Source organism: Lepisosteus platostomus, chromosome 6, assembly GCF_059453375.1.
Source record: "Lepisosteus platostomus isolate fLepPlt1 chromosome 6, fLepPlt1.hap1, whole genome shotgun sequence".
Classification (NCBI taxonomy): domain Eukaryota; kingdom Metazoa; phylum Chordata; class Actinopteri; order Semionotiformes; family Lepisosteidae; genus Lepisosteus; species Lepisosteus platostomus.
Window position 1 is genome coordinate 57,083,726 of NC_142616.1, and position 24,816 is coordinate 57,108,541.

General features: G+C 37.9%; 1 protein-coding gene across 1 annotated transcript in view; it reads left to right on the forward strand.

Moving 5' to 3' along the window:
- The window catches only part of plxnd1 (plexin D1), a 59,490-nt gene that overhangs the window by 7,605 nt on the left and 27,069 nt on the right, over positions 1–24,816 (forward strand). Inside the window, exons 3-14 of the mRNA XM_088636491.1 lie at positions 3,147–3,278; positions 5,251–5,351; positions 9,366–9,495; positions 10,361–10,541; positions 11,580–11,688; positions 13,990–14,089; positions 16,499–16,597; positions 18,664–18,753; positions 19,761–19,854; positions 20,643–20,800; positions 23,441–23,586; positions 24,674–24,776. Coding sequence (XP_088492617.1) covers positions 3,147–3,278; positions 5,251–5,351; positions 9,366–9,495; positions 10,361–10,541; positions 11,580–11,688; positions 13,990–14,089; positions 16,499–16,597; positions 18,664–18,753; positions 19,761–19,854; positions 20,643–20,800; positions 23,441–23,586; positions 24,674–24,776 — 1,443 coding nt within the window. The remainder of the gene's footprint in view (positions 1–3,146; positions 3,279–5,250; positions 5,352–9,365; positions 9,496–10,360; positions 10,542–11,579; positions 11,689–13,989; positions 14,090–16,498; positions 16,598–18,663; positions 18,754–19,760; positions 19,855–20,642; positions 20,801–23,440; positions 23,587–24,673; positions 24,777–24,816) is intronic.

Below are 24,816 nucleotides of genomic sequence, written 5' to 3' on the forward strand. Positions count from 1 at the left end.
TAGTTTCTGTTGTTTCTCTTTTCACAAATATGTTACAGTTGAAACACAAAGAAAAATCAGAGTCAGAAACAGTCAAATTACAGAGTGTCTGTATGATTTGGAAAATGAAAGAGCCTTACATCTGCAGCTTATGGTATATCTTTATCTAAAAAGAACAAGTTCTCATTAAATGTAATACAAATTGCCCAGATGTTTTCTGATTCACCTAATAGCTTACTTTCAGAATCTCAACTTCTTTTTATCCTGGTAGCAGCATGATTCCACCTCCTATTACTTTCAAGAAGTTTGGCTGCTTGTGGAATGACTCCTGTACCAACCGAATAGTTTCTTGATGGATGAATTTCACTTGTGTTGTACCATAAATTCTCAGAATAACCGTAAACAAAGCTTCTGTTTGTCCGTGACTTCAAAAAAAAGTTGCAAAATGTGAACTTGTGAGTGTAACTCAAAAATTCCCTGAGTGTAACAGAGCCACTATGTGTAAAGACTGTTTGGCTCTGAGGGTGAGAGTTTAGTGGTTGCTATAGAAACTGTAAATGTCAATAAATATTACATTATATTCAACATAATTTTAGTATTCATAATGAAATGTGAGTTTGTTGACGTGGGAAAGCACATTTCTGTAACTGCACCTGTATGAGCTGGATGGCACAGTGCCACAGAGAACTCTGAACAGTTGTATGTGTAATTGATAATTATCGTGAGACCAAAAGAAAACTCTAGTAACAGCCAAACAAATTTCACAACAGTGTAACAGAAAAAGCCGAAAGAGTTCTGCTTTGCTTGCTTGCAAAACCCTTTAATTAGTTTCAAGCAGTCTGGGTACTGATCAATACAATGTCTTGTCCTTACATTTCTTTTCAGCAGCTCTCACATAATACATATCTAGGATATGAAAGATATGTACTGTAGGCTGTAGGACAAGGGACCATTTTGCGATATGATCAGATTCATTAGAGAGCCTTCATTTGTGGGATGTCACATTAACAGTGACACAGAACGTCTCAAATAGTGCGTGAAATGTGACTGCTATTGTAAAATCCGAAAAGTAGGATACAAACCATTGTCTCAGGGCACGTTGCCAACAGAACATTTAAAGGATCTCCACCAGAGGCCATGCAAAAAAAAAGCTGACTCATTGCGTGGGCTCTTTAGCAGAAACAGTGGTGAGCAGTCTTTTGATTGGCAATGTCTGAGAAATGGCAAAGAGCTTGTGAAATTTGGGTTCTTCTACATCTGAAAATGAATTGGATGCCAAATAGATGGTCTGTTTCACTGACCTCAGAACCTGAAGCCAAACTGGCAACAGACTTACAGTAAGTGAAGGACTAGTCTGGAGTGGCTGACAAAACAGTGATGAAAGAGTGCCACGGATGGTGACCACAACAGATTTCACCTTGCAGCAGAAACATAGCTCAGATTGAAAGCAGGAAACTTTATCAATAAAGTTCCACTCTAAGAAGTGATGATGAGGATTATAAAATACCACCTTGTGTACTGTGAAATATTTTGCTTTAGCGGTTCCAAAGGTAAGTCAAAAGAGTGCAGGCAGTATCACGCTGTACTTGTGTAAGTCAGGTTTTTCACGTATCCTTTTTACTTGCAGTACGATAGTATGACACCCAAATGGAAGATAGTGTGGAAACACAATTGTGTAGCCTGAGCTCATGAGTGGGTAGCAGTCATGTTTCCTGCTCAGATAACATTGAACTGGTTGGACTTAGAGAGTGAAGCCGAGAAAATACTGTAGACAAAGACGCACACTATTGCATTTAAATGTCATTGGTCTATTTATATGGTACATTAATTCATCAAAATATTAGGAACACCCCAAAATATGTGGAGTCACTGTAAGCAGCCTGAATAGCTTGAACATATTTACATGGATTTCCACATTGTTTAGCATGGTTTAGCAAGATATGCAGCCAAATACCAAGCAATTCTATCAGGTTCATCTCTATTTGAGGTTGTGATGCTTAATGTGTGGGACTGTCCGGTGGATTGTTGTGGCCAGGAAATTGATAGAAATTTCTCTGTTCATGCAGGCCATGCATTGCATAATAGAAGTGCCCATTCAAGAGCATTCTTAATATTCTGTCTAAAAAGGTGTCATAGTATCCATTATTAATTATGTCATGCTGTTAATTTATGTTCTGTTTCATATGCGTATATATTTGTGTAGAAATTACCTGGGTTAAAATACCAGTTGAGATCTTGTGGCATCTGTCATTTTTCCTCTAATCTCACAATTCAGTGAAGCGGAAGCAAAGTTTGCTCTGGAGCAAAAACCTTTCAAAGTCATCTTGTGTCTGTTTTCAGGTTTAAAGGTGTCTGGCTCGTTATCTCTTTCTGAGATGCAATTGCTTCTGTTCCTATTATCTCTTTACTAAATCTTCTTGGGTGTGTGCGTGTCTTGTGAGATATAACTATTGTTGTTTCAAATACATCATTTTAATGGTTTAAATTTAATTTTGACTGAGGCTTTGTGGCTTCAGGCTGCAAAACATGCAGGAAAGCGTGTACTATTTGACCTTCTGTGACCACTTCAGACACAGTCCCTTAATAAAAAGCCAGTCCTGTGACCTAGATGCAGCACATAATTTTCAGTACAGGTCATTTTGAATAAAATGAATGCTGTCATTTTGGTTTGCAACTATAATCCTTCAGGATGGTTTTCAGAACCTGTTGACATTCAATGTTCTGGAGTCCTACCTTAGTTTGTGGTGTTTTAAAATTCACAAAGTTACTAAATTGTCAAAATATAATGTAATTTAATCTTTATTTTTTAGAAAACAGACACAGCTATTTATTATATGGAGAAAAAGTTACCTAGGTGATTTTTTTTCTAATCATATATATACATACTGTATATTTTATTATAACTTTTTATAAAAATATCACCCTTCATTTAAGCTTGAAGAAGCAAAGCAGAATTTGTTAAAGAATGTTCTACACAATAACAGACAAAAGCAAAACAAGATTAAAAATAATTATGGAAGACAGGAAACCGAAAACCTGCAATTTAATTTCACACTTCAGACTTTTTTTAATAGGGTAATTTGCTCTGATCTACTTTTTCCACAGTTTTGAGAAACTGAATAAAAAAAAACTATGAATATAATTTAAGTCATTTTTTTCTTTTGTAGCTTAACCTGCTTAGGAACCTGACACTGGCCAATAAGAGCTCTCTGAAAGTAGCAGCAGGAGAGTCAGTTCATCATATCATGATCTTTGACCCCAGCGATAGAAACTACCTCTATCTTATGACATCTCGTCAGGTGAGTTTCTTATTCACTCATTCGCTATTATTAATGCATTTTTTTATCCAAATGTAACAGAAAGTCAGAATTAATAAATGATTGAAACCTGGTTTTGCTTTTAGTAAAGCTTAGGTAAACATGGGTTTCTTTTAAGTGTTCTCTGTACAGTGTATGCTAAGTGTGGAATTCTGCAATTTCTAAAATTATAGTTTTCAAATACCAGAGGAACTATGTCAGGTGAAGGACCAATGCAATCAAAATAAAAAAAAATACTCCACAGTGTTTGTCACTCACTCCAAAACAGCCAGCTTGCTTTCTGTAGTTTTCAAATAACAACAATATCAATCTTACAGCAATTACAGCAGCCTTGGACTGTAAGAATATTAATTTCAATGTCAGAATCAGCTATTAAGCTATCAGCTTTGATGGCTTCATCATTCATTATAAGAAATGTAAAGGAATACTTTATAGTAATACGAAGCTGTAATATAATACCAGACTGTAATAGCTCATGGCTCATTTCCAGAACACAGTAGTGACTCACTGACTAAAAACTGACAAGCTGCTGTGTGTACATCTAACTTGACACCATGATGTTCATTGGTATAAGACCAGTTTTTCCTTTTTTATTTCTGTTACTGTTACATCCTGTTTCCTCCCATGTAGCGGTGTTGGTTTGTAAGTACGTGACCAAAGTGATGACCAAGCCTCATAGTTAAAACAGTGATAATATTAGATGTTTATAAAGGAGTCAAACCACAGGATGGCTCTTACATGGCAAACAAGGGGAATGTTTAAAAAAAGACAACAGGAGACTTGCGGTTAGCTAATGTATAATTAGCTTAACTAACTTATTAGAATAAAATAAAACTTAAGAAGCTAAAATAATATATAATAATAATACATTAAGTCAACTCAAATATGCCCAGCCAGCAGTGATACCAGGAAGCACAATTGTACTTGATAATGGGATGCACCATTATCAGCACCAAATGTTGGGAAATAATGTTGTTTCATTTTTCTGGGGGGTGTGGGGGGGGTGGAGCTTTTTTCAATGTTCTGGGGGTGGAGGCTAGCAAGCTGGGGCTGTGGGGCGACTCATTTTAAAGTTCAGAGGGGACTTCCACTCAGACCCTCGTCTTTTTCACTTTATGGGAGATGTGTGTGTGTGTGTGTCGGGGGTGGGGGTAACGCAAAGCTGAATTAAGAGCTCTGTTAGTTCTGTACGCAGATCTACAAATTCTATCGGCATCTGGGTGAAAATAAAGCAAGCTGCTCAAATGTATTGTACACACCTCTCAAGGGAGAAAGAAGGGCTCACACTTTGGCCGTGGCATAGGCTTTTATGAGCTAAGTGTTTGATATGATCAGCAGTCACTGCTAGTAGCACCGTTTTGGCGGAAAAATAAGATAAGGGGAATCAGAGCTACATTTATGTATGTATTGGTACACAACCCAGTACCAGAGGCGAAAAACAGTGACAGAGTGAAAGTAGCTTCATTAGTAAGAACAGGATAACATTTTCAGTTTTGCGATTATGTGCCGTAAAGGTCCATGACTTGCTGAGAGTTTTTACAGAGTTCTTTCACCTACTACTGCATAGGATTATTCTTGGTCCAGCAAGTTACCTGGGTCTTTCTTAGTCAATTCACTGAATAACCCTTTTATTTACTTGCTGTTATTTATTTGCTAAAGTTTGTGAGCACTCCTTTTTTTCTTATATGAACGCAGTCCTTCCCAATCTATGAAACAAACTGTCTACTGTTTACTGTGGTCCTGTCTGCTCTGATCCCTCAAGGATTTTCACTTTTTGGCTCTCACTCAAGGACCTACAAATACCAATGTCAAGAGAATTAAATGTGGAAATGATAAGCGATCCTTGCAGACATTCACATCTTCGAAGTTCAGTGGGTATGTGTACTTTAGAATTTGGACCCTGTCCAAGGTCCATGGTATGACTAACTTGGCCCTTGTTCTGGTGTTTTCTCAGCTCCTCCGTGTGAAGGTTGCCGGCTGTGACCGGTACACCAGCTGCAGCGAATGCCTCTTAGCTGGTGATGCCCACTGTGGGTGGTGCACTCTGGAGAACAGGTACAGAGCAGCTCCATTCTGATAGCATTAGGATCTAGGAATGCAAAGAAAATGACTGTTGCAAAGCTTTTCCAAAATACGTTTTCTTGGGGACTTCTCATTGAATCGAAGGGTAAAGGCGCTCATTTTGAATACAGGTTGAGCTCTGTAAGGAAATCGAACCTGGGTCAAGTCAGTAGTAGACTGTGCCCAGGTGTTGCCAAGCGCTGGTCCACAATTAGCTCAGCACCATCAGGGTAGAGTTGGCACCTTTAGGCTTGCAATGACAATGTCAAGTGACAACCCTGCATCCATTGTCACTGACCCTCCTCAATATTGCAGAGCAGCCTTATTGTGTTAAAAAAGTGAGTGGATCAGTGGGTGAGCAGCTTTTTGCGTGCTCATTCACCCCCAGGGGCCTGGGGTTGTCACTGTAACACTAGCAGTGAAAACACTATTGGCGATTAGAAATTGGTTTGCTCTATAATAAAAAAAATACTTTCAGCAGTTACAATTGTGGCTGTTATTCATTTAGTTACTCATTGCTGATGTCTTACCAGCAGTTAGAGGGGAAGTAAGGAATCAAACACATTTAAAGAATGATTTTAATGGGAACTTGCAATTTTCAACCACAACCATGGTATCCAGACTGTCATTCTACTTATTATTGTACAGTTTACCACCCCTCTGTGCAAGGTTTGTCATGCACAGGGAGCACAGTGTGCATCAGGTCGTCTAGCTGAGCAAATATTCTTTCACTGGAATCAGAGCAAAGAAAGAGGTACTGTAAGCATCTAAGAATCAAGATTCAGTCATTTACACAGCACACCATAAATCATCAGGTTGTAGGGAAATTCTTTGAGCTGGACCTCACTATTTTGAGCATCATATTGAAACCAAAACCACGGGCATCTGTTCATACTTCTGCAAAACACGTACTTAAGAATATAAGACTGAACATGCGAGTCATGAACAGAACAACACTGTGTTTAGCTTGAGATTCTAAAAAACCTAACTTATCATTGCGGTTGAAGACATTTGCAGAGCCTGATTCCTTTTGTCTACATGAGAGAAGATGGCCCCAGGCTGGGCTTCCTGTGAGCTTCACAAGATTTATAAATGAATTTCACACACTGCAAGTGTTGAACAGCATTTATTTTGTTACGTGATGTCATGTCAGGTATCAAACTATGCCTTTCTTTAGATGATCACAGTTGGTCGTTGGTGTAAAATGGGGTACTGGGAGGGAGGCAAGGTTGCTTTATGAATGATTCTGAGCACTGCTGGAAAAAAATGCTTGAATATCCAAGTAGAGGAATATGGATTTTGGCTCAGTGGGGTTTTGTCTGCACTTCATTATTAAGGCTTTTTTTGTCCAAAAATCATTTCACATCAGTATGCTGAGTATTATTAACTCAGCATTACTGTAGCAGGAAAAGCAAGTATTTTCTTGTTGGAGTCTGGCAATTTAGACCTAAAGCAGTCCTTCCAAGTCTTAAATTAATCATTTTATGCAACTGTCTGTCCCCTATTTAAAGTGGAATGTTTCCTTTTCAATAATCCTGCAATACTTTAATGGTGTATTTAATTCACAAGCTATTTTCATTTGTACATTTCAGATTTTCCCAGGTTTTCTGTGATGAGAATCTCATAATATAAGATAAAAAAAAAAATCTCACGTGGAGTTCGAATTCCTGCTTGTATTTTCTTTTCCTTTTTTGAGGCCCTGAGGTCCAGAAAATCTTGAACTTGTTCTTTTTGTTTGGGTGCAAAGCTGCTGACAAAAGAGTTGTGAACTGCAACATGTTATTATTTTATTTTTTTCAGAGAAAAACTTTGGAAAAATCCAAGCCAGTCGATCCCCTCATCCTTTGTTAAAAATGGCTTGGATGTATGTTCAATGAGTCACACACTCATCACCAGTGTGCTCTGGATCTAACCCTGCTTTCCACTTCCCCATCCTGAATTTTACAGTGTCTGAGGGCCCCTCTGATATCATGGTTACTTCTGAACCCAGACAAACGACTCATGTTATTTTTAGCGGCTAAGATGACCTCCTCACTGTAATCGTCTCTTATGATGTGTTTAAGAGAGCACCAACAGGAAGTCAAGTTGCAGCTTTGCACGATAAAAGTTAGAGAAAGTGCGTAAAGTCAGCTTCTTCTTAACTTATTGAAGAGCTTTTGAAAACAGGGATGATTCCTGTTTTTTATATTTTTGAGGTCCATAGGTTTTTTAAAGAGATGATAAGGTCAGACAGTAAGGCTGCTGATTACTGTACTGACGTCGCTATTTTTCATTTTGCCATTTAAGGTCATACAAACATTTCTTTAACTGACACAGGTAATGCATTGACAAAAGGTAGTATCTATAAATTATGTTGAAAATAGGTCCAGCCCAATTCCTTTCTACTACATGTACACCAGTATAGAAAAAACAAGCCAAACTCTGCCAGGCCTGGTTTGAACACTGGGTTATATCACACTAATCTAATGCAACGGCCCAGACCATGCTTCTGTTGGGAATTAATGAAGTAGGAAAGCCGATGACATAGAAACACAATAACACTGCAATGAAGCTAACAGTATTTCTTTTGTAATTTCATGACTTGTGGTTAAAAGATGCATATAAGTACAGTTTCCCATGATACAATTTACTAGATGTTGATCAAAGAACAAAAAAACACATTTTTTTTCAAAGGATTAGTCAGATCCACAAAAACAATTACTTTTTTAATTAACAGCTTTGTTAATAGATAGATGAGACAATTTATTCTATGCCTTTTTTTTCAATGACATCACTTTACTAATTTCTCAAAACACCAATTAAACATGATGCCGAGCCCCACAATTGTCCTACTTAAAGAAAAAGCACATGTCAAGTGGAGCTATTTTCAGATCAAATCCAAATTAGGTGATGATCTTAGGAAATTGTACACATTTTAGTATTGGACTTGTTCGGTGCTTTTGGGCACTTCTTATTGTGGAGTGTGAAGTTGACTGAAAAGGGCGAGACAGTCGTTCTGAAGGGAACAACTAAGATTTTCTGGCTTTGTTACATTTTGTGAAAGGTACTTTTGCATTCGCTGGCTGAACTGTTTTGGAATGATCATGTGCAGTTCTGTATGACACATTTTAGTTTTTTTTAATGGGTTCTGGTGTGGATTTTCTGAAAGCATTTAAACTGCTTTCAGAGAACACACATTACATCCTCTTTGCGGCATAATGTTTTGCCCATACTTAGAGAAGTGGTTTTATTTCTTCGGTGTGTGAAAGGAAGTCCTATTAGTTTGGTTTTTGGTTTCACATTGCACTCTCAAATTAAAATGTTGTGAGGATTTAATAAACTTTTCTTCTCCTTTGGCTTTTTGACCAGGACTACAGCGTGATAGTTTATCAGATATGTCCTACACAGGTAATGGGAAGTTTCAGAGATAAAGCTATCAGAAAGGGGGGCAGATGGCTTTAGGAAGATCCACGTATTTAGGTCACTGTAAAATGTTACCAACATCAAAGGACAACTACCGATGCTGATGATGTAATCCCTTCTCCAACTCTTTTTTCAGAATGTATGAGCGTTTGTTTTTCACTTGGAGGGTATGGGTTACGTTGCGTAAATAAGGGTAAAGTAACTTCATATTTAATGCGTCGTGATTTCAGGCTTTTAGGCCACAAAATATGTTACTTCAGAAAGGGTGTAAGACTTTCTACAGGCCCTTTGCCTTGACAGAAATCAAAGGTCAAGTTTTTTTTTCTTTTTTTGTTTTTCAGGACGGTCTGGATAAAATAAAATGAAAATCCTTTAAAAGTGGAACAGTTCTGTATTTACTCACCCTAAGAAGTAGACTTTACATCACATTGAGTCCCACACAGTAGATCCAATAATCACCTTTTTTTGTATATGGGGTAGATGCTTACCTACAGCTTCGTCTCGCTCAGGACATACATATTCTGCCAGTTTCAGAGTGGAGCTTTGATCTTTCAACACACAAAACAACCCTCCCTCTTCTCACTCTACATCTTCCCTTTGCTGCAGGTGCTCAATACAAAAAGAATGTGCCCACCAGCTCCTTCCCAGATTCTGGATTGGACTGAGCGAAGGGCCCCAGCAATGTCCGTCCATGACGATAACTCCCAGAGAAATCGACATCGCCACCGACATCAAGGTGAGTCCAGTTTGTCAGTGACTTCTTAGAGCTGGGGTCCAACCACCCCCCATCATTCCTCTCCCAGAAGCAGGCTGGATATAGTGCCTTTATGACTTAATTGAACTTAAGAAAAGGTTACAAATTAGAGTTCTTGCTCATATGGTTTGCTGGTAGCTTATTCATACCAGGAAATTGCAACGAAATGGGATCTTTTTGTAAGGAAGTGAATTATTTCTCAACTCTCAAGGGCATATCTATCCAGTGGACATCATCAGCACCAGCCGTGAAACACAAACTAGAGGACACAAGTGGGAACTATAGGGAAGTGTAGTTACAAGCTAAGACTAAGAGGCTGTGGGCGTCTGGAACAAACTACCGAGCCTAGTTGTCATAGCTGACACCCTGGCTTCTTTCAAGACATGTGAGGTTGAGATCCTCATATCACTGAGCTTCTAGCAACCAAACAAGCTAAATGGGCCAGACACCCTTCATCTCATTTGTAGCACTTATGATAAGAACTTTCTTATGTTCTAATGATTATAGTGTTATACAGTAGATAACTGGCTTCCCCTGTTAAATGTTTTGATGAAATCACATTAAGCATTGGAAAAGGGTGGCCTTTTATGGATACTATGGCTGCACTCTTTATTTGTAAAACAAATTGCCCGTGCTATTTTCAGGATCTGAATTTATTTAATTATACAGTGATGGCTCTAGAACTTATTTTGCTGTACACCTTTATACTATTTTAATATGGGAAAATATTTTTTTTAATAATATGTTCTTAAAAAATAAGTGTGCTATTACATGGGAGAGGGTGGGGTTGATGGTTTGGCAAATATTGCTTCTTTCCTTAGCTTGGTCCCAATTCTGCTCTCCCCAGGATTTTGGGATTCTGATCAATGGCAGCGTTCCAGATCTTAGCAACACTGAGGTTGAGTGTAGCTATGGCAACGGAGTTTCCACCAGGGCAACGATATACGCGGTCAATTCGGGACCTCCTCAGATCCAAACCTGCCCACTCTTGCCCAAAGACAAGCTTCCCAGAATTCAACCTGCTGAGGGTAGGTACATTGGAGTGGACTTTTTTTCGTTTGTCTCATGTTAAAATAACATTATGGGTACTAAATTGGGGTGGAGTATGAAGAGAAAAAAGCTATTCATTGACCCACCTTTTATTAAAGCTCTGTATTGTCCCTCTGTGTTTGCCAGCCATTGTAGGTTAGTAATGAAAGGACTTCCTGAAAACAAATTGATCTCATGCAGATAACACATTACCTAATAGGCAGATGTACAGTATTGGAAATAATAACAACAGAAGATGAAGTGAGAAAACTACAGTACATATAGCATGCAACCTCCAACTTACAGCCAACATAGTGAAAGTCTGAACCACATAGAGGTTACAAAAAATGTCACAAGGATATTGCAGTGTTCATAAAGTTCTAATATGACCATTATCCATATGGGGCTGCATGGACATAGTAGTAAAACCGTCACCAAAACAATTGGATGAATTGTTGAAACTGTTAGAGGTAATTTGGAACATTTTAGAGTCCTACAATGATTAGCTTTATGAGAGCATAAAGAAAAGGGCTCACATAATAAATATTAATGTTTTGAATGTGTTGTTGTGTGTTTTAATGATTGTGCTTGTATATATGAATACTCACTTTATATAATTTGAAACAAAGTATACTGTATAATATAATCTGTTTCCATAATGATTTTCAATATTGTACCTTTAATGGGAATATAATTGAAACCTATAATTGAAAATATTGTGATGAGAATATAAAACTACAACATGTAACTTAAAATGTGGAAGAATGTTGTGGCCTTTGACTAGTTCGTTTTTCTTGTTAAATGTTTTTCTTGCCTTTGTCTGGTCCATCTCTTTTCCCTCTGGTTCAGATATGTTGGAAAATAAATAGCAAAAAGTAATGATATTAAATGACTAGTCATGTTTTGTTTTCATGTTTGGACATGTTACATGTTTCAGCTTTTCAAGTGCTTGCTGGTATTGGGAAATGCATTTTCTTTATTTTAAATCTGTGTATTCTTTATTTTTCTAGTTCTGATTGCTTGGTTGTCTTTAACAGATCACGTGGTCATTCCTGTGTCAATCAAGGTCAATGGAACTCCTATTGTCTGGGGGAACTTCACCATCTATGACTGTGAGAAGACGGGGATTGTTCATTCAAAGAGAGCGTGAGTGATCCAGTGTACATGCTCAGCCAACTGCGTACACAGTATATTGCAGACAAGTGTCGGAAGAAAATAACCACTTTACTGATTCCATTTCACTCGCATGACAGATCTAATCTTGTCTTTCTGTAACTCCAAGTATGAAAAATCTAAAATAAACCAGGCGGCAACATAGTATTCTGTGTCTTTTGCTGAGCAAACATCCCCTGATTGTTTTGGAAAATTTGAAACAGCTTTGCAATTTCTGAGAAATGCTCAACATGTCGTAAACCTGGCCAAAGGTCATCACATGATATTTTGGAACAGTTTTCCGTTTTTCAGAATCCAGCTAATTCCCCTCACAGTAGGCAGTAGCAAGGCTTGCGTTGGCAACATTGCTTACTTCTGATTGATGCAGCTTTAAGTTGTATTGAGAAAGAGTTGGAATAAATCCCAAACTTCACGCCACCCACAGGCAGCGGGTTTCAAAACCAATACCTGTTAGTGGGTTCTGTCTCATTGGTTGGCTGTAACCAGGATTCCCCTAGTGGCAGTGCACTACTGGCTAAGATCCACCAGTGATAGGCAGGCTTGAGTCAGCTCGGTTATGCCTGTGGTTTTCTGCATGCCTGTGACCTTATATTGGGAATTGCACCAGTCCTCAAATCAATGCTCACGTCAAGAGGCGCAGTGGGGCTTTGTGAAAAAGAGCAATGACTTAGGAGGAGAGTATGTACAGACCTATACCAGCTGATCTATTGTCAGCAGCTACAGTATATCACCCTCAATTCACAACTGGCAACCCACTGAAGGTAAGCAAGTGTTAGCCTGGCCAGTACCTGGGTGGAAGACCTCCTGGGAAAGCTAAGGTTGTTGCTGGAAGTGTTGGAGCACTCACTGTGTGGTCTGTGTGGGTCCTAATGCCACACAGTGGCATAGTGATGAGGACACTATAAAATAAGCACCATCCTTCAAATGAGGCATGAAACCAAGGTCCTGAGTCTCCGTGGTCATTAAAAATCCCAGGGCATTTCTTGAAAAGAGTAGGGGTTTTAACCCCAGTGCCCTGGCCAAATTGTCCCCAGGCCTTTACCAATCAAGGCCTCCTAATAATCCCCATTTCTGAATTGGCTTCATCACTCTGTTCTCCACCCCACTGAGCTGGTGTGTGGTGAGTGTACTGGCACACTTTGGCTGCCATCCCATTATCCAGGTAGGGGATACACATTGGTAATGGTGGAGGGGAGTCCCCATTACTTGTAAAATGCTTTGAGTGGAGTGTCCAGAAAAGCTCTATATAAGTGTAAGGATTATTTGTCATTATTTATTACCTCTCCACTTATGTCATGATGCATTGATTGTATCTGTAAAGACTACAGTACATATTTAAAAAAAATACTTGTCAATCCAAGATTTATTATTATTAAAAAAAAAAACCTGCATCATTTACAGTATATTGTTTGTAGTCTGTGATGGGTCATAGCCATGATTTAATCCAGGGCTTGAATTTAGTTGATAAAACACATTTAAAGTGCAGATGAAACATATCAATGAAGAAGCACACTTACAGGCGTAAGGCAAAAACCTTATAAAACCTATACATCTTAGTCATATGACTAAAGATGTATAGACATTTTTTTAAAAACAGTGTACGATACAGTGTATGAATATGTTGATTTTGCTAAAAAATGCAGTATTAAAAAGTGTTTATTGTCCTTCATTCTACTGTTAATGTAATAAGAGCTGCTGAGTCCAATGGGCTATTTCTGTAAGTGTGCAAAGTGCCGTTTCTCCCTTTTTTAGTCCTTAAATATCAGTTTTTTTCTTTGCAAGGAATAAATGACAGTTGAGTATAGCATGTGATCTTTTCTCTCTATGCCAGATAAAAAGTGTGAAATCCTTTGTGGTTTTGATAACTGTGTTTAGACTATGGTATTTCAAACAGGAAATGAAGATCAAAAGTACCACCAGTTCTAGAAATTAAATCTATGTTATTTCAAATCGCACATATGTTGTTTTTCATTTTGATGCATGGCTTGTTGAAAGCATTGGTATTAAGTGCTTACAGAACATTTTATCTTCCTGTTAATACAGACTCACAAGTCACGTCAAGTAGATGAGTTATATTTTAATATTTTTGTTTCTGTAGTTCATAATATTGTTCTAGTCTATTATAGGAACAAATTAGACCATCTTCGCAGGATTATCTCACTTCAAGGACATTATAAATCATATGTAATAGAAGGCACTGAATTCCAATACTTCTATTGTGTATTCCTAAAAAAATCACTTGTCAAAGCTATTGTATACAATTTGCGTTTTCAGGTGCACCAGCTGCCTGAGCACTAAATGGAAATGTTACTGGAATTTAGAAAGAAGCGCTTGTGTCTCACGCAAAACAAACCCAACTGACACTCTGCTTGAGGTAAGACATTTATTAGTCAAGCAAAAGTTGATTTTGCTTGAGTTTTACTTTAAGTTTAAAAGCTCACACCTGAAGAAGCCTTCACAGCCGAAACATTGTGTTTTCTCTCTTCTGTTTTCAGTACGGAATAAACCTATTACTTGTTCCTTTGCAGACCACGCATGCTGACGCAGCAACCCACCTGAAAAAGATTATTTAGTTAATAAAGATATATAATATAGATAAAGACATCATAATACATACATTTCATGCTCCTAAGCATTTTTTCCACCACAGCATGTTTTAATTGATTTATTACTCACTATATCAGTAGATGTTTTAAAGAATATTACTCTGAAGCTAGATCAACAATGAATAACACGTAAACACGAGATGGCATTTCTTAAAAAAAGAATCAAATACAAATTTGAGTCCACTTTGATTGGAGATTAAATTATTATTTTATTCTTGAGATTTATTTTTTTAGTCTCAACAATGTATTACAGTATTTTCTGCCTTTACATTACATTTTTTGCAAGACCTCAGTTTTAAAAACTGCAATGAGATTGTTTGGTAATTGACTTCATCAGTTTTTTGGCCAGGTCACAGCCATTAGGAACATCCCTGCAGGCAAATATATCTCACCATAAAGCAGAGACAACACCAAATACTTTATATTCTGGATGCTACCACAAAGTAAGCAGTTTTACTTTGGATTGTGTTGGGTTCAGAGAAGACTTAGATGTCCCTTATCCAAGAACGTAAATGTCTTATGTTTTTCTCATGCTGATACTCACAGAGCACTGTTACTACACCACAGATAATCTGTAACTTTGGTAGTTTAAGGGTTTTTTCTTTGAAATAGAATAGCGCCCGTCTGCTCACACACAGAAAGTGCTTGTCGAAACTACATTCTATGCCTTATGGCCACTGCGGAAGTGAACTGAATGACTCCATCACATGAGTGGGTGAATGTTGTGCCACTGTGTTGTGGAATTCCCCATGTTCGAGTACTTATCTTTTCCATACAATATCAGTGAGCCACGCACAAGTCATTCAGACTTGGAGATTTTAAAGAAATATTTACCAGTTATACTGTTAGCACAGAAGAAAGTGGGTATACTGAACAGCCGTGCCTCATGTTACAGGTTATTTATGTTCCAATACAAACTTTCTAAAGGTTAACTTCAGGACCACATATTCTTAAGTAGCATGTTAACCCTCGAACAATTTCTTGCAATATATTTAATTCAATTCGAATAAAACAACATTTGAATATCTACTGGTATATACAGTGCCTTCAAAGGTATGATCTTCCATTTTGTGAAATTCCAAAATGATACATGTACATTTTTTTAAACATTATATTGTATTCAAAACCTGAATCCACTTCTGATGGTGAGATATGTTACAGTACATGTCAACAAAAACTAAAGAGAAAAAAATGATATAAGTTGATTGATTAAGTGTTCAGACTTGTTTACTTAATCTTTGGTGGAAGCCCTGTTGTCACCAATTACAGCCACAAGCCTTTCTGGTGTAAGTCTCTATCAGCTGACTTCATAGCCGGGTGCTGCCATCACCATGCTGGACTGTGGAGACTGTGGTGACTAGAAGATGTGCTGTGTTACATAATGCTTGGCACATACAGTAGACCAAATTATTCCAGTTAGGTCTTATGTAACTACAGAACCTTTTAGCACATTTTTGCAAGTATACTTTGCCAGTATTTTGTTGTGGACTCTATGCAGCCTTTGGGATGGCTGATTTTTACTAATAGGTTCCTTCTTTCCATTCAGCCATGCAGGCCAGTTTGTGATATATTGCGAATGCCAGCGCTATTGAACTCTGTAGCTCTTTCAAAGTGCCCATTTGCCTCACAGTGGCATCGCTGACCAGTCTCCTTTTTACCTGGATGCTCAGTTTGGAGGGACGTCGTCATTTCACCATTATCTGGGTTATATCTCGCACTTTGCAATTCCTGATGTTTGCATAGACTGTGCAAATGGGGATATTCAGGGATTCTGACATTTTCTCCACTCATCTTATTGTAAACATGATTTAATTTAGGTTTGGCCGTAGCAGATGGTTCGAATACTTCTGCAATCACGACTTTGACATTTTTATTTCATATTAATCTAATTAACCCTTTCTTTTTGTTTATGGCTTTGAACGTGTGGAGGAGATTTGTGTATATCAAATACTAATTTCAACTTGAAAGTGTCATGACTACAAGCTTTATAGCAATAAAATGTGAAAACCATGCAAGGTTCTCAATACACATGCCATAGAGAAAATGGCACTATAACTGTATCATCATGTGTGTTGAATCCTATGGGCACTTCCATTTGAATGCAAATGCTGCACACGACTGTGGTCTTTAAAGTGTTAAGAATAACACAAATGCTAATGTGTTTTTCATCACTGCAGAACTCTATGTACTGTCCAAGTGTGAATCCCTCGCTGACTAGACCAACGGCAACTGGAACAGCACAAGACATCACTCTCACTCTGAACAACACAAAAGAGGTACAGGTTCTTTCATCTCTATTCAGCTGACGCAAGCTGTTACTGCTTAGTCAGCGTAGTCAGCATCTCTGAAGGGGCTTCACAGCAGATGAGACTTAATAGTGATTTTTAACAAAGGTAGATGAGGCTGTTGTCTCCTGACAGTGATTTGAATTTTTGTTTCATTGTTTATGTGTAGTATGTATGATTTATTTTCCAGCTATATGTATCGGACTAAGTGCAATTTACCACCGGCTGTTTATACACACCATATGGTATAACACCAGAAGGCATCACTTTAAAATGGCCGTTCTAAATGCCTTCATGACTTTGAGACCATTTCCATAGAAATATGAAATGCAAATGGTTATAGATATTCCAAAATAACTTGTGCATTTATAAATTTCCATATATTAAGTGTTTATACGGTATGTTTAAAGATTCCAACTTACATATCCAATGGGTTCTTTTTTAGTTGAGGGAAGGAACAGTCCAAAGGAATATGTCTGGTTTCATCCCCTCAACACATATGATCTGTAAACTAAACTTATTTTTAAAAACTGCACAACTTGCAGATGTGCTTTTCAGTTAACTGACCTTCAAGAATGTGATTTGCACCAGAAAAGCTTTGAAGACACAAGGCATCTCTTAAATAGCATCTGGTAGAAACATGTACCTGTAGCATAAGCCACTGACACAGGAAATTCACCCACCTCCATCACAAGTTTGCACCAAATGTATCTGTCTGTGGCAAGATGTGATATTGAGGATTATCAAAGAAAGAAAGGACGCACAGTCAGAAGAACTTCAAAAGACATCTTTAAACTGAAACAGTAAAATGAAGCTCCTTAAAATATAATATTTTAAGGCAGCAGACCACACATTTGTCTTAGTTTTTTTCTCAAAACGCTTTTTATGTTTGTGGATTTTGTTTCATTTTGGGAGCTGAGTTAGAGGGAGGTGGAGCATAACAAAAAGATAATTAAATAGAGTTTCATCATGTTGCAGCAATTACAATACCAGTCTAGTTATTGTAGACTCAAGTTTATTTGACTTTAAATGGAAGTTATTAACCGAAGTTCGGGATAACAACAACAGGTCACTCTGACACAGCTGTTTCTCATCACCATTATTAACAAACTTAGCTATATATAGTATATCGAGCAAAAAAAATCTCCCTTTGACTCAACCATCATTCCTCCACCCCCTCTCCACCTTGCAGCTACCACTTGGTTCACTTGGTTCAAGAGGAGGCTACCCAATAATCAAGTGGGTTAAGACTACTTCTCTCACCAAGTATTCCAAACATTCACAAAATGAAGAACAAAAGTTGGATGTTGTTGTCTCTAGTGAAATGCATTTATCAGTGCCGCTAGGGCAATTTAGTTTCACCTACAGCTGGATACTCAATCATTTCAGAATTAATTTGAAAAAAGATACTTAGAAGCAGTGTATCCCGTGCTTACCTCACAACCAGAAAAAGCGAATGAAACAGCTGCTGCTGCCAGCACAGTCAGATCTTGATTGCTCTGTACTTCTACTGTGACTGTCTAACTTCATTTTAAGGGCCCTGTGTGAGACAACACAGAAGGTTGTACCAATGATTAGTGGTGGGGAAAATCTTGTATTGTTTTGTTTTTTAACCTTTTCTGTTTCGAGAACTTACAATTGATCATTCTCTCTCACAAAATAAAATTAATGAGTAATGATAATGGGGTTATGTGATGCAATTTATCAGATCACACTATCTTACTAGTAACAGTCTTTCATGCTTAGGTCTTTTGTATTGTAAGGGACCGTCTCTGGGAATAGAGTTCAGGTTTCATGAAGATGCTTTGTCTTTGACATACTGTAGTCATTGTAAAAATGGTTTATATGCCTAGATGCAGAGAAACACATACCAGATCACATTTCGGACAACGATGGAGAGTAGGAACCCCCCTTGTTGTGGTTGATGTGAATGACGTGCTTTGTTTTCCCTAGATCTGAGCCGAGTGCAGAGTTTCCATGCAAGGGTTGGCTGACAAGGTCGAGGATTATTCCGCTGTGTTTCCCTAACCCCTTGTACTCTGTTTTCCTTGGACCAGGGAACACCACTGCAGTGTGATTTCGGAAATGATCAGTTATATGAAGCAACATGGCTTGACCAATCGACAATTAAATGCAGCAGCGTAACAGTGAGTATTGCATTCCAGCCAGTGCTCATCTGTCATGGAGCTCACGGTTGTCTGTATTTTGTTTATATTGCTGTTTAATGCTGGTTGCTTTTTAATGCAGGTTGGTATTTCTGGCCTTTATTGATAGCTTTGCAGTAGTTATGCTAAAATTAATATGTCCAATTCTGTAAAGATCTGTTTTCTTTTGAAAATGGTACAGCAAGGGTCTCCTTTAAAAAACCTTGCAAATTAACATTTTTCTGCATTGACTCATGAGATTAGAGAGTACAAGTTGTATGAGAGTAGCACCCGCGGAAGCTTTTTGATTACTGTAATGCCTTAGAAAATTGCAGATGAGTTCTCTAGAAGATGAAGTACTTTCACTTTTTTATTCTTGTGAATTCACTGTAAAATTCAGACGCATTAGCATGTTAAAGACTAAGGCTACGTCATTGTCTGAAATGAATGCCAAGTTTTTCCTTAATTTGGAAAAAGTCCAGTATTATTTGCCTTTGTTTCTTTTTCATTAAGTTGTTACAGTCCTGAGGAGCTCCTGCATGATTAATGACCTTTAAGTTACAGTGCCATGCACCTTAAGCAGGAGAGTAAGCATTTATCAACTAGCCTTCATAAAATTGTAAGATACAGTCCTACATTCAATCGTGCCACAGTAAGCTTATTTAAGTTATGAAAGAGAGCTTAACATTTACTTTTTGCTTTTGTTATTTGACGTATTATTTATTACAAAAGATGTTATCTCGATAGCTGTTATGGGTTCAAGTGTTCAAGGCTATGCTTTGCAGGCTGTGTCAAGAAATGATATGTAAGTTGACTGACATTATGCCTGTGTCAGCTGACTAAGTGTGTACTGTGTGGCTGTTTGCACTGTGAAAACTGGTGGGTGGGAGTGACAAGTGAGAATCAGAACAGCGGAAAAATTCAGAAAAATAGGTACAAAAACGCTAATTAAATAAAAACATACATCCACACAAATTCAGCCTGTCTCTCAACTCTTGTCAATATTGCAGTTATACGCAACAAAGAGAAGCCAGACAGTCCATCTCAACCTGCGATTGAAGAAACACCAGGACAAATTCCTTGACAGCCCTCTACCAGTCACAGGTCTGTAGTGCTTACACAGGCAGTATTTAAACCTCTCAAGGGACAAACAGAAAGGGTCCAGAAACTGTACTGTAGTGCTTAGGTGCAGCACTACATATCTGTTGTGTGTTTTTCTAACAAAGTTTAACAGAAGTAACTTCAGTATAATTGAGAGGATGATGAAGAGCGAGTTAGTGAGCAGAAGTGAGTAAATATTTACTATTTTCCCTGCTCGCAGAGTTATTTTCTTCCTGAGCTTGCATTTGACCTAAATTCAGGAAGCATGCTTGTTTAATGTAAACCTTTTCTCCTGCTAGAAATATTATGATAAGACTGTTCTAGGAAACAGAATTACACAGCCCATTTAGCATCGCAATTACACTTTCTGCAATGCAAATATTATCAAAGCTGCTCTAACGAGGAATTAAAGAGAAGAGAATGGGAAACATGAAGCTTCAAATTAACATACTGTATAAGCCTGCTGAGAAGTTGTTGTTTTTTTATGTGAAGTGCATAATTTATAGATACAAGTATTTGAGTTGTGAGCTGTGTCATGGAGGTTAATTCTATGCTGAAGGGCAGGGAGGAGTAATACAGCATTTAAGGCTGTTTTCAACAGGTGTGTAAACTTTGCTTTATAAGTTTGATTTTTCTTCTTTCTACTTTTCAGTGTGAAATTAACCTTTTAACCTACTTGCTCTTATACAAGCAAGTGGTCTGTGTCTGAACCTTGATTGGAGTGAATGCACACTCCCTGTGGTGTAAGACAAGACATGATATATTGCTCTTCTCACCCCTATGCCTGACAGTGGAGGTGTACAACTGTGGGACAGGCAGCACAGACTGCTCTCAGTGCTTGGGACGGGAAGACGAAGGCCATTTCTGCTCCTGGTGTGACAACACGTGCAAGCCCAGGGATGAGTGTCAACCCCTTAAGACCACCTGTCCTGCCCCAGAGATATGGGAGGTAAAAGCCCACATACACACCCAATAGGTTTCAGTTAGGGGCTCTTTTGCTTCCATAGTCAACTGAGGCTTTGTAAAAGAAGGTGCACATTTACCTCTTTCTGACTACATGGAAAAGCTGAGGGGGAGAGCTGGCATTGGCATTGCAGTCACATTGTGGGATAGTCAGGACAGCTGCTTCTTTGATAACATGAGCTGCTGTGTTTTGAGTGGATTTAACGGTTATTTGTAGGATACACTGAAATCCCTGCAAGACAGATCATTCACAGTAACGGAACAGAATTAAAATTAATATAAGCACTAAAAAGGTGAATATTTAGTGTGACACTTCTCTGTTCTGAATCCACAATGCTAGATAAAGTGTGTCACGTCTGAAATATTTTGGGTTACTTCCAGATAAAAAAGGACACCGTACATGTGCAGTATTGTTGTTCTAATGTTAATTTATACATAGTGCTCTTCTTGCCATTAATTCGACATAATGTAATTTGACATTTTTTTTGTGGTTGGTTTTAATTTGCAGAATCAAATCTTCCCCTTTATTAATATAGCCCTGCAATGGACTGGTGGTCATATCTATTTTTCTGCTTACCACAACACTTACCAGGATTTGCAGATTTCTGATGATGGATAGAAACTCCTACTCACAAAAACTGTAAAAAAGACTAAAAGATTGAAAGACGGTACAGTGTTCAGAAAACCTAATTTAGATAATGGAATGGAAGGAAAAGTATAGAAACAGTATGTTGTTGGCGTATACAGCAGTATTTAGTGTCAAGATCCTGTCTCATGAGTCTGTTCTTGGGCATAATTAAGAATGATTTCCAAAACTGACTCCTGAAAAATAACACTGATGAACAATACATCAGCATCACTTTTTGTAACTGGTTTCCAGTGTCAGTCTCTGGCAAATCATTCCTGCTAATGGAATAATCAGACTTCTGAAATGATGCAAGCCTCGCAAAAGGATTATATTTATATATTAATAAATCCAAAAAATGGAAACCAAGTCACTGAACAATAATACTATGGGTTAGATGTGACCTTAAGAGAATAAACTAGTTTGCATCAAAGATCTGGGAACGTTTAGTGTTTCTTTATTTTTCTACTGAGTACAGATGGCTGACTGCAGATTAGATCCAGTGAAGCCTGTAGTAAATATCAGAAGCCTGATATTACTACAAATATCTGGTGGTTACAGCAGTCACATTACTAAGTGATATGATGAAATTGATAAAGTAGTAACAGTGTAAAGATATTCATGCTACTCTTTTTAAATCCATGTTCTTATCTGCAATTCTAATGAATGCCAGACAGATAGTCTGTTAAGACTACAGAAATAGCTGCACTTTGCAAAACTCTTTTTCTCTTCCAAGGATGTCCCATTTTGTTTAATTAAAAGTGATGTATACGGTACACATTTTTAAGTGAGTAATTTAAGACATTAAAAGCTCAAACTGAACAGTTTTGTGAGTGACAGTAGCACAAACTGCAAATAAAAATTATGAAACTGAAATGAGATGTCAATGAAAAGAAGTGAATCTTTTTAATCTAATAATGGAACTGTGAAGGTTAGTAGGGAACACAGCTAGATGAGCTGCAATTAATATCAAAGAAATAATTATTTGAGCAAGACTTCTGTTTGAGGTGGTGAACAGGGGTTCTTATTCCATAGAGATGTTTTACATTTTCATCACTGTCAATTTTCTGTTAAAGTAACCATAGTACTGACCAAAACCACAGTAATGACCATAACCATAGTACTGACTATGACCACAGTACTAGCCATAACTATAGTACTGGCTGTAACCATAGTACTCACCATAACCATAGTAGTGATTGTGACCATAGGACCATAAACATAATATTAACTATGACCAGAGTAAATATCAAGTATAACCATAGTACTAACCATAACCAACGCAGTGACTATAACAATAGTACTGACCGTAACCATTGTACTGACCATAACCATAATATTAACTATGACCAGAGTAAAAATCAAGTATAAGCATAATACTGACTATAACCATAGCATTAACTATATCCATAATACTGACCAAAAACAAAACTACTGACTGTAACCATAATACTGCCTATAACCTAAGATGGAAACAGTGGCGGCAAGGCAAATTACACCCTGTTTCGATGCCAGTAAATCGCACACTCACGCAGGGACAAATCAGAGACACTATTGAAACCAGAGTACCCAGAGAGCATGGGGAATAATATTCAAACTCTATACAGAAGTCCACAATCAAGCCCAGAACCCAAGAGCAGTGAGGCAGAATGCCATTGTGCCTTGGTGCAATAAGAAATTATTTATTGAATTCTTCTTAATTTTTTCAAGATACTGTATATTACAGAGAGGCCACCAGTAGGGTCTGCATTTTCTTCTGAGATTACTGTTGCGTGATACTTTCTTGCTGTTGCTATTGTTTTTGTTTTTTTTTGTGCTGCAAACTAAAAATAAAAGCCAGCGTGCTGGAGGCAGCCTGTCCTGAAGGAGTGTGCTGCAATCCCAGAACTTGCTGTTTCAGCTGGGCCTCTGTGGTCAGCTCTGCGAAGCGAAGTTTCCCCCTGACCTAGTTCTGCACATTCCAGGCTTCCTGTCAGCTCCTTTCTCTCCCTTCTCTTGCAGATCGAGCCTCTCAGTGGGCCGCTGGAGGGGGGCACCCTGCTCACAATACGAGGAAGGAACTTGGGTCGCAGGTTTACTGACATCGTGGTTTCTATCAGACATGTGCACTGTCTCCCTATCCAGAGCCAATACATTGTTTCAGAGAAGTAAGTGATTATGAAGGACAGCTAGATCCCATTTCAAAGCTCAAGGGGCATGTATTTTCTTTATAGTGGTTCTTTTTCAGGAGGACCGTGTCCTCTAAATTTATCCCAAAACAATACTGTTTTGACTACAGTCCTGCACAGAAAGTGTACACAAACCTGTGACTCAGAGATACCAATTTCAGCAACTTTATTCAAACCAGGTGTATAGTTTTGTCACAGACTGAAGACTGCAGTATAACGGTCTAGTAAGTGTTAATATGGAGATTCTCCTTCTGTTACTGTTAGACACAACAGCATGTGTTAAGTAGGAAATGTTCTGACACATTGAAATCACAACAGTTTGGCGGTGATTCTTTATCACCAAACTTTAAATGAAGGAAATAACCTGCTATCCAAAAGAAAATTGTGTTCACACTGTAGTAAGAAAGCATGCCTCTCCCCTTCCAATTCTTCCGGTAGATTCTAAGTTCTGTAGATGCTTTCTCCTCCTTTTGGCTTCTCTGTTCACTGTCTTCACTAAATATGCAAGCAATATACAGTATAAACAAGAGTGCTATTGATAGCAGTATTTTAACTATAAAAACAGGCCTTTTTACAAGTGGAGGGATAGCAAAACACCCATCAGAAAGAAAACTATGGCACACAAAAAAGAACCTATTTGAAAAGATGAAAAAACAAGGACAAGAGAATACACTAAGAAATAAAGTGACCTATAACTGTTTTTAAGACATCATTTTCTGCAGTACAGGTTAATACACTTGCTGACCAATAGCTTCACTATTGCATTCCTGTTGGCATCTCTGGGATGCTTGGCTGCAAACTATGATTTTGGGGGCTCATGCCCTTTGACTGTATTTCCCTTTATGTTGTGTTTACAATCTCTGAGTAAAATGAACCCCAGATTTAATCTACTGAAGGAACAATATTTGTCAAAATTGTGCTAAAAAGAGATATTTTTTAATGTGCCATTTGTCAAGAAACTTGTCTGAAGGTCTGCCCAGTAACACATGTGCACACATTTGTCTTAACTTAACTTAAACTAAAAATGGCCAAATAACTGTTCTTCTTTCTGTCTGACTATGTGTAGAATTGTCTGTAAGACTGGGAGCTCAGCGTCAGCCTTCTCAGATATGGTGACTGTGAATGTGAGTCAGTCGGTGGGGAGGTCCCAGAAATTATTTAAATATTTGGTGAGTCTTATTTTTCTTTTGTAAACTTTAGAGCACAAAA